At 39.3% G+C, this 13,834-nt stretch overlaps 1 protein-coding gene across 1 annotated transcript; it reads right to left on the minus strand.

The window, feature by feature from the left end:
- Positions 1-734: 734 nt before the first annotated feature.
- Positions 735-13,750, minus strand: mnd1 (meiotic nuclear divisions 1 homolog (S. cerevisiae)). The gene is made up of 8 exons (XM_062388081.1): positions 13,453-13,750; positions 12,738-12,803; positions 11,425-11,482; positions 9,268-9,416; positions 7,955-8,029; positions 7,724-7,838; positions 4,166-4,210; positions 735-1,756 (listed from the first exon to the last, which is right to left on the minus strand). Exons 1-8 carry the CDS (start codon positions 13,453-13,455, stop codon positions 1,650-1,652), a joined length of 618 nt encoding a protein of 205 aa, XP_062244065.1. The 5' UTR covers positions 13,456-13,750; the 3' UTR covers positions 735-1,649.
- Between the last annotated feature and the right edge of the window lie 84 nt (positions 13,751-13,834).

Consider the following 13,834-nt stretch of genomic DNA (forward strand, 5'->3'; position numbering starts at 1 on the left):
TCTCAGTCAGTCGCCATTTGACCTCTGATATGTGATAACATTTAGCCAATAAGGCGTCTGCACCTACCATGGATTTAAACTGCAGGACTCAAGTATTTTTATTTGTTGTATTAGTGAGTAAAACCTGATCTGAATACATATCAACAGTCTAAGTATTATGAATAGTCCACTGATAGAGAAAACATTAGGGGAAAAATACTTTATTTTATATTAACCTTATGACTACTAGTTGGTCTTTTGAAGATCACATTTCTCTTCAGGAGCTCCAGGAAATGACTAAGTTAGGTGAGTGACACATAGGTAAAACTATGCTCTGTTTAAGCATCTCTGACTCATGAATCATAGTTGGGACGAGTTGGGCAGGTACACACATGAACACACACTCAGGTTACTAGTTTGCAGGTGTGTCAGGTCCTCCAAACCAAAGTGCAGTGAGGTACTTAGATTTTTTTTTTAGTGGATCAGTGTTGTACTAACAACAGGCTTAGGGTTGCCACAATAAATGTACATATGATAATAGTGGCATTTGCCCATTGTCTAGTGACTGATTATCCCTATGAGTCTATATAATAGAGCTTAATCACTACTGTGTTTCCAAGGATACATAATGTGCCCATGACATTTGTTTCCTAATATAAACTTGTTCTCCTCAACGACTTAGAGATGAAAGAACTCCAATATACTGTCAAATAAAAGAAAGTAACATGTTTACATGTAATTAATGACAAGACAAGCAGAGAGCACATTTGAAATTTAACTCGACAAACACAGATAAAACTGAACGTGACAACAGGGTCATTGAGTAAACACAGAACATGCAACTACCTGTTTTACATCTGGTTCAGCAGGAAAAAAAAAAGGGTTGAAAACGCAGAAGTTGAGTCATTCTAGATATTTCATGGCAACAAGGTTCCTTTTCTGTTCTTACAGAGGTAAAACAAAAATACAAACGATTTGGAGGCCTGCTGTAAATGCATTTAAAAGAATACAGCTGCAGGAAAAACGTCTTGTAAAACTCAGAGGGACGTTTTAGTTGCAACACAAGAAAAGGGTTTCTGCAAAAAACCTAAATATGTACAGCACTTGTAGACACAACATATCCTAAGCGTATCCTCTATAATTGAATTCTCACATCAGTCCCAGTACACTTATGAATGAACAGAATACGCTTCGGATTAAACAGTTTTTTTTAGCTGCCCGACAAGTACATGAAAATAAGGCATAAAAATTGCCAAAGCATTCGATTCCAAACCATCTGCTAACACCATATGAATTAGATCACTGGTGACACATCGGTGTTAAGTGTTGATTCCTCTCCATCATCAACTTGGAGTTCTCAGTTTTCATGCAAACAGGTGTCCCCAACGTCTGGCTGCTCAGAACCCACTCACTCCTCACAGCCACTAATGGACGGTTCAGTCTCTGGTTGCACCAAAGCAAAAATATCTGCTGATAAAGTCCATCTGTTGCAGCAAACTCACGGTTATCCATCCGGACTCAAAGCCCACCCCCGGGCTTTTGTATAAATCCTGGTAGCTTTATTTTCACTCTAATGCGCAGAACAGACGTTAGAGACCAGGTGCGGAGGCTTCAAACTGAAGCTTAAGCTCTTATTTTTCCTCTTCTGGTGTCCACGAGCAGAATATGAATCAGTCCATGTAGTCAAAGTCCTCAGGGATCCCGAAGGCTTTATTGATGCGGCTGTCATCAAAGGAAAACTTCTTCTTGGTCCACGACTTGATGGCAAAGACATTATCTGAAAACCAAAATCACACTTCATGAGTTGAGATACAGTGACAGGGCTGCCCATCAGGATATATAGAGTGCGGCAGCAAAATGAGCCTGGGATTATGAGAGCTTCACTCTGATCTCAAGTTCTTTCAGTCTACGAATCTAAAAAAAAAAAGCCCAGAAAAATGTGTGTGTGGCTCAGATACATTGAGAACCATTCATCCAATCACCTAAAAAGGAATAAGGAACTGCAGACTGTGGAATGTGCTGCGACTTGGACACACGCTATGTTCAATATTGATAAACTTTAAATGCACAGGTCTATGTACTGAGCACTTCACTGAACTTTGAATAAACAGGTGAATAGCTCTTTGTGCAGCTGTGGCGGAGCAGAAAGCTGCAAACAGCCCCGTTGCAAACAGGCAGGTTTAGAATAGACAATGCACAAATACCGACTAATGAAAGCATTTTAAACAGCAGTCAGCATTTCCATTCAACTGTGGGTCAAACGCTCTCTGTTGACTTGTGATGAAAGCAGGTGATTTGGAATACATTATCTCTTGATCTAATGATTCATGGTGGTGAATTTACCTTGAGAATCTAATGTGAGAATTTATCTTTGCAAAGCACAGTAAAAAGCTAGAAACACACATTTATATTCGGAGTGATCTGGATTCACAAATCAACTTTGTAGCCGATTATAAAACATTGAGAGTTATCTATCTACAATGTAGTAGTGATGGTGAACAGCGGAGCTATGCAAGATGACTCTGTGCATCCATTTTACATCCATCTATGACTTTTACGTATTTGAGTCATGTTGATCACTGTGTGCTTTCATACTGCATTCCTATTGGCTAATGGCTCTGTGTCCATGGCTATCTTTGGTCACAAGACTGTGACAGATGTCTTCAATCCTCTCCTCCTCTCAGGAGCATGGTTTTAAAGATATCGCCTAGTTTCTTTCGTGTATGTCTTCTTCTGTCTATAACAGCACAGCTTGTACCCGTCATAACTCTTGCCTGCTCACTGTACATCAATTGTTAAGTGAGCTTATATAATTTAAGTGAAATGATTTATTATGTCTGGGCTTCTATGTAAGCACTTGTCAATGTTTAGATGTCTGTCAGTTTCACGAGGCTACACAGCACAACTTCTACAGAACCAGTTGCAGCCCTCGGTGACTGAACTCACCTAACAGGATTGTTAAAGGCCTGCAGGGGTTTGCTGCGCCCTGCTCTATAAGACAAGTGTTCTAGTGAACAGAGATTACTGAAGCTACACAGTAAACACATTATTGTTTTATACATTAAAAAGGGCTCAAATAGATTAATCCACCACTTCTACCCATCCAAGTAAAGATGGTATTACAATGGTTCCAAGGAGAATGTAATCTACTAATGGTCATCCATGCATTTTCTTATAAAAATGTAGATCACAGCTGCAACATAATAAGTGACCATTACATATTGTAGTTTAAAAAAGCAGCCGTTGTTGCTGACAGTGCTGTGAGGAACCACCTCAGGCGGTTTCATTTTGTACTGTCCACCACAGATGAGGGAAGGAGAACTCAAGGCTGAGGTAGGTATGACTCACAGTCATTTAAATTTAGTATAATGCTATGTCAGTAAAGTCTAAATTTTCCAAGTCAGACTGAAAGCAGGACTTATGAAAAATGTTGAAAGAGCAGTGAAACACTGCAGGCCTGGCCGGTCCCCATGGTCCCCAAAGGTCAGCCGTCTCCATGGATACGATCGAGGTCAACTCACGAACACACAGAGAGCCTAAGTGCCGACGACCAGGAGGTGACAGGCCGGACACAAGTGCCCTCGCAACCTTCGTCAAGTAAGTAATCAATGGAATGAGCCAATCCACAGTCATTGTAAAGCTGAATATGTGCTGAAAAAAACCCAGGTGACAATGGCTGCTTTCAAAACAGATACTGCGAACGTGGTGCGGAGGAGGTGCACGACTGCACGTGTGAACGCAAACGTCCGAGAGAGAGGCAGGAACTCCTCCGCTGTGTTGTGCAGGTGTGAAGCAAAAACAGAAAACTGTTTTGACATATTAAGTCATTTCTTGAATAAATATAGTAAATCTTTGCTAGTTGAAGTCTCTCAAAGGGAAGGGGTTTGTTTGTCTGTATAATAACAGTAATGAGTCACATGTCACATTGTGTTTTTTTTACATTTCAACGGTCATACTTCACCATTTAATAAACCAAAAAATGATGGTGATTTAACCAAACGTCTTTAACGGCTGTTCAACAGCATAAATCCCCCTGAAACCATCAAATTGAAAAACGACTTAAATTATTAATTCATATTCAGGAATAGTTTCCAATTATCTAACTGATTAAAAAAACTCATTTTTGTAGCTGGATTCCAGACTTCTTATACCTTTGTTTATGAATTTAAAACTAAAGATGGCTTACCTGTCCACCTGGAGACAGCCTCTTTCGCTGTGATATTTGACTTTCCTGAAAAAGAAAGAACACAAATCAAATTCAACATTAATCCTTCAGGTAGTTTTTGCATCTCTCTGTAAAAAGATGTAATGAACAAGTCCTAAACAAAAGCAGGGAACTCCACTTAATTCATGCACATGGAATATTGTCTCTACCTTCAAGCAGTACTTAAAACATTTTGATGAGTCCATGATAACAATCCACAGGTGTTGATTTATCTGCTAGGACAAAAAAACAAAAAATCCAACTAAAATATCTGGTGCATTCATCACAGTTGCTGGAATGAGCCTGAACAGGTGGAGCTCCCACCACGCCTTCTCTATGTTTATTTTAGCTTTTAATGATTATGCCACAGTTAAAACAAAAGTTGATGTTCACGATTATAAACCCCAGCTCCTAGTGCGAGGGACTGAATGGAAGAATCTTAGACTCATGGACCTGGAGAAACTGTAATTACTGCCCTCACATACATGCCATGCATACAGCTTTGTTTTCTTCATGGTATCTTTTGCCCGCCCACAGCATCCCACTTGGGTGTTGCACAATTTGTCAAACATTTTTGCCTGACAAATCCAGCTTAGATCAAAAAATGTCATCTGTTCACTGTCGCTGGCATTTGTGTTTTCAATGGGGATTTTACTGAGAACACCTCGTACTGTGGGTGTGATCTAATGAGATAAAACACACACTCTAAGTCCAATGCACAAATGTATTCAAATTTAGTTCAATACATTTACTTTAGTTTCTGAACAGACATTTGCTTTTCAGATGTTTCCCTGAGCCAATGCGCATCAGATCTGCACGAACAGGTCTGAGCGCGCCCATTGTGCAAGTTCAGTATAACCCCCTTCAGGTGCAGACATATCATAATGTCATGCACACTCTGTATAACTGCACAACGCTCTCATGATACAATCTGAGTTTCACTGGAGGAGGGGTGGGTGGTTAGGGGTTATCTGCAACAGCGCTGTGCGTGTGGTGTACTTAAAAAAGGAGAAAACAAAACCTGAAGGCAAGTGGAGACAGAGATAAATGCAAAAGAAAGAACAAGAGAAAATAAAAGAAAGCCTCTCTTTTCTCTGCCTCATTAACTTCCGGGTTCATCTTTCTAATTTCGGTGCGTCTTTGAATAGCAAGCCGAGGCTGAGCATGAGAAAACGTTGCTGGAGCCTCCGATTTCAGTTAGAGGGGCAAGATCCAGAGAGAGTTGGAATGTCTTCTTTGACCGAGGCCTGGGTAATACATTTTTTTTGATTATGCAATATATTTTTGATAAATGGCACAATAACAAAAGTGATATAATGATATCATCTTTGGTCATATCGCCCAGTTCTACTTTCACCTCCACCATTGATCAAATGTCAACAAATTCAGTTTACACAGTTGTCTTAATTAAACACCTGATGATATGAATTTAAAGAGAGTTGAACTGCTAATTAAATTGATGTTTTTAAACATTTTTAATATCCCTGTAATGAAGTATGTTACAAAAAATACTTAACTCTTTAAGGTCTGTATGCCTTGAACACAACGATTCATTTGCTTGTCGCATACTTGTTCAAGTGCAAAAAAAGACTAAACAATAAAACCAATAGGACAATGGGGATCTCTGGTTTCATTAGCACAAGTTATTATGAATCTGCAGTGGAGTGACAGTCAGCAGTTGAGTTGTGGTGTGATGTTGGAATGGAAAAAAACAGCTGAAGTGTGTGTGCACACCAAATGCAAATCTGATGCAACATTAGGAGCAGCAGGTAAACAAACCAGATGGTTTTAATGATACCTTAACTACACGTGTACATAAAGTGACAGACACACACCCCTCAGCTGAAACATTAACACTAAGCCATTAGGGATGCTTGTTAAATCGTTATTAGCTGTGTACAAACCATGCAACAGGTGCATCAGTCAGTAAAGAGGTCATTCTCAGTGAACTGTTTTTTGTCTTAAAAGCTTTTAACCTCATCTCTCAGGTCAGAGGTTACCAGGTTCATTCAACTGACATTAACACTGAAAATCTAGTGTTAAACCCAGAAGAGATAAAGATGTAAACTGTTGAGTGATCATTTATGATAAGTTCCCACTTTCTCGCTGACTTTTACCGTGAGAAAGTCTGACTCTGTTGCAGAGCAATACAAAAACAAATGATTGTAAATGACACCAGGACCTCAGAATTGACTCCCTTTTGGTTGTTTGACACAAGATAACCTGTATTTAATTGTATTTGACAGCAGACTTATATTGACAAAAGGCCCAGAGGCATTTTTGTTCATTCGTACACAAGAATGTGGTCATACATGAAACTGTCAACATTTAACTTGAATTAAAGCTTCAATATGTGACCAATATAGTGTTGTTAATGTCTTATTTTGAGAGCTGCTGTTAAAAGCTCGAGTAAATCAGGCTCATAAAACCACCTGGCAGCAGCGAGGATATACTCTCATCTGAGTGAGCCTCGCCCTTCCGACCAATCAGAGCAGGCTAAAGTCAGGCGTTGTGACACATGGCACTCGTGAACACCCTTCTGGTGCACGCGGATGCACCGCAGGTGATGTGCAGGATGGAATGTGACCGAGCAGGGTGAGGGAGCTGTGAGAGGAGCATCGGATCGACTTAATCAATTTAAGCACTTAGATCAAGGTGCCTCCCATAATGCATTAGGATGCATTCAGACCATATACAGCATGTAGAGCTGCATGAACACCCAAGATAGCGTTGGGCCACACCTGTGTCTGTGTGTGTGAGAGAGTTGGAGCTTTTGATTGGTGTCCAAGTTCGTTGCAGCCCTTTTGGTTTTAAAGGGAATTTCTAACACCAATTAAGCTATCTGTGTTTTGAATAGCTTAAAAAAAATAGGTGAAAAATGTTGATGTCTGCCAACTTTATGGAGTTTTTATTTTATCACAACAATATTTGCCAATTTCTAGGAGACTGGAATGGAACAAAAAAGCTTTCATGTTAAGTTTTAGTCATAAACTCCTCAGGTGCTTAGTTTCTTGGATGTTTCTCCATTGAATCTCAGTTTAAAAGATCATTCACTGGTTGCAAAACAGCACCATCTGCCTCTGTGAGCCTCTTGATGTCGGAACCCAGCGCTCCATCTATCTTTCAATTAGTCTAATTTCCTTTTTATTACAAAAGAAATGGTGCAAATTAAGAATGAGTGGCTGTCATCAGGAAGCAAATGCAGTTGAAGATATTGTTTGATGTTTCCAAACGTCTCTATTTCTGTCCAGACTACAAAGCAGCCTAGGAGTTTTAACCGTAACCCTAAAACGGGACAAGTGGCGTTTACAAACTTCTGTTTTAGAAGCAGAAAAACTCTGAGCTAAACAAACAATGTAAATGTTTGGAGACAAACAAGAACTGAAGACTACATTTAGTAAAAGTACATTAACATTTCATTACTGTGCTGGACTGTGCAGCATTTTACACAGGGGTGGATTTCTCTTGTCAGTAATTACAGGGGAACTGATTTATGCTAAAGCTTAAAAGTTCAAACAGTCTTGGTGTGATTTTACTCACTCATCTCCTCGACAACTTCTGGGTCACATTCTCTGTACTTCTCCACCTCGGCCTTCAGCTGAGTTCGTTCCTCTCTCAGAGCCTGCAGCTCCTTCAGCAGGGAGCTTCTCTCTTTCTAAATAGACACAGATCAGTTTATGATAATCATTCATTTGAATTTATGCACTTTATGTTAAAAACACGTAGATCTTTCCATATATATATTAAGGAAGTATGTGAAACTCTTCTTACTGTATCTTGACGTCCGACTTTTGCCTTTTCAACAACTTTCTGCAGACTCACTTTTCTCTGTTTGGCATCAGATATCTTAAAAAGAAAACCGCATTAAATGAAATTCAAATATTGATATCAAACTAATTTTAAAATCCAACAGGATTTAACGGGGATTTAATGGGATTTCATGAAACAAATCAAATCAGATGTGCTTCATACTATTTTCCGGCGGAGCAGCAGACTTTGTCCTTTTGATTTTTTTTTTAAATAGCAAAGAAAAGGCCAGAGGTTATAACCATTAAAGAAGAAGAAGTTTGTCTTAATTTTCTTTGATTAAACATTTAATTTTTTCACCAATTTCCCAGTGAATCATCAGTGGATCTTGATGCATACTTAGGACACTGATATCTATGAGTGGGGGCGATTTGGGACTGTTGGATCTTGGTGGAGCATTAAGGTCGACCACATCATTACAGAAATGATTCATCTGCATTAATATATAATTAGAGTGCTGCTGAAGCACACTTTTAGTTAAACTGGCAGAAGGGAGCTATGTTGAAAATTATACCCCCATCAAAACACTAATTTCTTAGTCATAACATCCAGGACTCTATCATTTGTATTACTACAATTATTAAATAGATGCTGCCATTCAAACATAACACACAACATATTCTTATGGCCAAATTCTGTGGTGTCTTACTAAAGGCTGCACAGAATATCATTTTGTGTTGTGGTGCGACCAAGTGTCATTATCTCGAGACAGATTGCGCCTTCGTAACTTTTGTCCTACATATCTGGTGGCCAATGTTCTCTGTGGAGTCACCACCCTCACACCATCTGTCTGCCATGCAGTGGGAGAGGGAAAATGGGTCATCACAGATAACTGGATATTCAAAGACGAGCAGTGATGAGAAAAGCTCTCTTCACAGCCACCAAGTGAGACATCATTTTGAATAGTTATTTAATTCAGATCTAAAACATAAAACAACACATGAATAAAAAGTCTTCCTTTGATTCAATCGCTGTTTTTGCTCACTAAAGGCAAAACTAATTTACTGTAAACTGCAGTGAACACATTGCAAAGAGGAAGAAATCTTTCTCTACTCTCAGCCCATCTCTGTGCGGATGTGTCTTACATAACAAAGCAGGCTGGTGTGAAACTACCTGCATAAACCACAGCTCTCAGGAAAGACGCATCTCAATTATCGAGTTCAAAGCTTGATCTCTTTAAGCTACACACCGTGCTCCTCTGCTGTGATAATTTTTCAATTTAGTAACATCTGCAGATATTGAGATCTCAGGTCAGACTAACAGCTGTGGGGCCGCACCTGTTTCTGCAGATCCTCCAGTTTGTGCTTGCGAGCATTTAAGGCCTTACTGGGGAAGGCCCAGTAGTAGTTGGACGTACCCACTCTTTCACAGTCCACCATGTTGTCGTCCACCAAGCTTTGCAGCACATCCTTCACAGTCATGGGAGCTTAAAGCAGCAGAGAGGCAAGGACACCTTCACATTAAAACTCCACAATCCCTGATATTTTATCATTGCATTGAGTTCCCAGAGTTGATGCTATGTTTAGATTACTGATTTGATAACTGCTAATTCAGAAGGTATGGCCAGTACAAGATGAGAAGTCTTTGGATGTATTTGACCAAACAACTGCACATTTTAGTAGAATGCCATATTATACAAAAGGATAAAAAAAAAACACACAAGCCTAGCATCAGCTCTTATAGTTATGTTCTCCTGGCAACTGTTCACAAAACGAAACCCACACATCTGCAGCATATCTGGCCGGTTTATATTTATCTGAGAGAGCGTTGCATGAGAGGATGTGATAGAGCAGAGTTTGAACAGTCTTGAACAGTGTCAGTGGTGAAATGTGATACGCCCACACGTTAGCTCAGGCGTTCCACCGTGAAAATGAAAGAGCTAATCTGCTGTGGTGAGTGGCCGAGTCCTGAGAGGATGTTGAACAGCAGCAAATGTAAAAAAAACGGATTGAAAGTAAAACATTCTGCATGAACAACCACACTCTTTCTATGCTTGACTCTGCATTTCCCAATCCTTTTCTTTCTCTTTCTTAATTTCGTGATTGAATGAACTCTTTGCCTCTTTTCAAACCACTTCCTTTTAACAGTTCCTCGTGTGTTACCACTCATTTCCCTGAGATCATTTGCTTGGCCCCTTTCTCACATTTTCTCCTCCTCTACAGGAAAAGGTGCCCAAAATGTAGAGCTCTTGTTGCCCTCCCCCCCTTTCCCCATCACTCAGTAACTAAATTATGCCCCAGTACAGGGGACAGAAACATGTGCTTTTAATCACAGCAACAAGATCCAGTTTCAGCAGATTCATGTTTTGTCCAGTTTAAAACCAAACCCCTCCTCGGTTCTCTCGGAGACACAACATGGATCTGTTCCTCTGCAGGAGTGAGCACTTTAAAACCTGCTGTTCTCATGAAATCTCCCCCGATACTCGTAATGTAAGGCTCTATATTTACACAGAGAGGGAATGTGTTTTATTTATTTAAAACCCTTTCAGCTGCACTCTGCACTATGAGATTTCTGCTGTTGATAAGTCTGGTTCTACTTAAACAGGCCAACTGAATACAGTTAACATGGTAACGGCTAATCCAGGTTGCCGTTACTAACTCTGTAAGCATTTCACCGCAGTGTTTATGAAGGTGTAATAGCAGTTGAAAGAAGAGTATAGAAGTGGCGAGCAAATAGTGGTCAGAATTTGGGGTCTCCAACATGCTCCCTTTGGCACACACACAAATCTTAGTTTTACATTTAATAGTTGGAATAAAATATTTGCATTATTTTTCACATTTAATTTAGGTAGCAATGTAAATACAACGCCCTGTAATCTGACACTCCAGTTCATTTCCTGTCTCTTGATGTAGCAAAAAGCATACAATTGCAAAGTGACCTTTAACATCAGCTGCTAAAACACTGAACTGACTTAAAAAAATGTGCACATGCCCTTAGTTCCTAAAGTGTAATGCAACAATAAATAGCTCAGACAAACATAAACATGAGAAGTGCATCTCTACTGATTATCTCTCAAATACTTGTAGCCTTGCTGGGCTGTAGAAAGACAAAGGATTCTATGCTTTAGAAAAGGCTCAGCAGAGACATGAAATATGTGACAAATAGGAAGATAATCCCAAAAACATTTTGCTAGAGGAATATTTACCCCTAGCAAAATGACCTTTGTAAGTGACATTTAAGATTAAAAAGACTTTTCCGATCAAATCAATGCTTTTAGGACTTTGAAACTTCCAGATCCTCTGTTCTATCTATTAGTCTGCAGGTGCAAAATTCACATTTCTGTCAAAAAAAAAAGATAACTCTAACCTTTTCATTTGTTTCTCATATTTAGAAACCAGCCGGGGAAATGCATCAACAAGCAAGTACATAGTTTGTTAAGAAGAGAGCAAACATTGACTGATCATTAAAAAGTACAACTGTTGATCATTACTCACATATGCCCTTTGACTTTGGGGCAATCTTCTCAATGTCTTTCAGTTGAAACACATCTTTCTAGAAAGAGGGTGAGACATTTTGTTTTTTGATCAGTCTCACAGAAAAATGTATATAAATTAATATAATTTATAAATGTATGCATTGATATCCAACAATGTTTTAATTGTGTATGTATAGTTACATGACTTTGAATGTCTCTCTTAAAACCATTTTGAGGAGCCAATTAACTGTACTTTCATTCAAACAATTATATTTATTGTGGCGCTGAAATCGTTTTATTAGTAGTATATTCTTGTTATTATCATTATCAATTGGCCAAATAGAGCAACTGCTTCTTTACTTTGAAAGGTGGTTGGGGTATTTGTTTAGGGGGCCTCCTGGGCCCCTTCAATTTGGGGTTCTTCTGGGCTCATCTTACCAGTAGGAGACCCTGGGGTGGGCCCAGAACATGATATAGAGATTATATATCTCATCTGGCATGAGAAGGCCTAACGATGCCCCAGGAGGAGCTGGCAAATGTTGCCAAGGGACATATGGGCTGCCTTTCTCAAAAGGTATACTGTGCAGAAATTCCATAGACCACAATCTATAGTTTAATATAAATGTAATCCCACTTTATCATCATTCCTGAGCAAGTAGAATTGTGTATCGGCTGATACAGCGCTCGCTCCTAGTATTGTCTTTTATTATTTTGCCATGTTTGGGATGATTATCTGCTGCAACCTTTGCCCCAGCTAATGAACAGCCAGCAGGGTGTGAGTGCAAGACTCTATAAAAAAAACTTAGCAACCAGATTACTTCATTTCCACCACCTCTGTGTTCTCTGCCAGTGTGTTGCATGTTTAAAAGGCTGCCGGTCTGTTTGCATGTTTGACTGAAGGTGGAGGTGAGTTACACACCCTTACCCACACTGAGTTCCAACCCAGTGCAAATTTCACTTTGCTAATTTCTACCCTAATTATACAAAGAGTTTCTACAATGTTGAGATGTTACCCTTTTCAGAAAAGCTCAAATTTAAATCAGACTTCTTGAAACTGATTAATTTATGAGAATACTGTGTGCAGATCCTATATTTAAACAAACCTTGTGTATGTTGCAGGTTTTTATATAAGTAACACAACTGTACATGTCAACATAGATTGTATTTTAGTTTTAATCTACTTTACAAACTAATCAGTCAATACTACCAACATTTAACCAATGCTGTTGCAGAAGAGTTAAAGAAAATAAAAATCTATATTGATCGCTTTAATTAAATCTATGCATGCACAGTATGAATTGTGTTACATTGTGTGGCAATGGGAAAACTCACAGATTCAAAGAAAATCTCCATCATGCGAGTTCTCTTCTCCTCCAAACTCAGTCCTCTCTTCTTTGACTGTGGCAGAAAATGTAACGTGACATCAAGTAACAATGACAACTTTCTACTTCTATTATTCAGAATGCAAGTACAATAAACAAGACGTGCTCTCAAATTACAATTTGAAAAAAGGAGTTTGTCAGTAATCAGAACCAGAGACTGAACACGCTGCACGTACATCAGTGTTGTTGTAATACACTTTGCAGCCACCGGTGTCAGCAGAGAGCCACACTTGTAGCCGACGAAGAAGAAACGCAACATGGCTCCATCTTGGATTTCACATATGATGCGTTTTTAACTCAATATTTAAGAACTAACTCATGTTTAAGTTAGATTCGTACAAAAACAACAACTCCGTCTGTACTATGTCTATAATCCCATCATTGGTGCCTCAACAGGGACCTTATTGAAAATAGTCGTTTAGCTAAATAGTGCTTATGTTTGAAGAACTGTCCTGACAGTGGATAATGACGCTAATGGTTGAATAACACGTAAAGTTGTCACCGTATTTTAAGATGTATGACGCAAAGTAAATATGTGAGTGTCCTGTCGTCGCTGGGAAACGTCGCCCACTCGTGTTGTTCCCGTTAGTTAGATGCTAACTACTAGCTAATGCTAAGCGGTGGAGCGTCACACAAACAGCTGATAGACGTGAACATGTACTCACCATTTTTGAATTATCGGTTATTGTGATGTCACTCACACACACACACACGTGTGGTTATTAAGACGTAAACTGTCGCTCCTCTTCCTCTTCTTCTTCTTTGCGTCTGTTTGATCCGAGGAAGTCAAACGTCACATTCTGAATTTTCCCGCGGGTGGAAGTGACGTCAAGGTGTCGCCTTCCCTGTGCCTCGGAAATTCCCGCGCGTTGAGGAGATCCGGTACAAAACGTGTCATAGACCGACGGGATTTATTTAACTATAAAATTGTGTTGTTTTGTTTATATGTAATGTCACAAAAACCTTCACGCACAACCAATGACGTTAAACAGAAATAAACAGGACTAAGTTTATATAGGTACTGAAATAAATAAGTGTGTTGAGCGC

Source organism: Platichthys flesus, chromosome 5 (assembly GCF_949316205.1).
Source record: "Platichthys flesus chromosome 5, fPlaFle2.1, whole genome shotgun sequence".
Taxonomy (NCBI): domain Eukaryota; kingdom Metazoa; phylum Chordata; class Actinopteri; order Pleuronectiformes; family Pleuronectidae; genus Platichthys; species Platichthys flesus.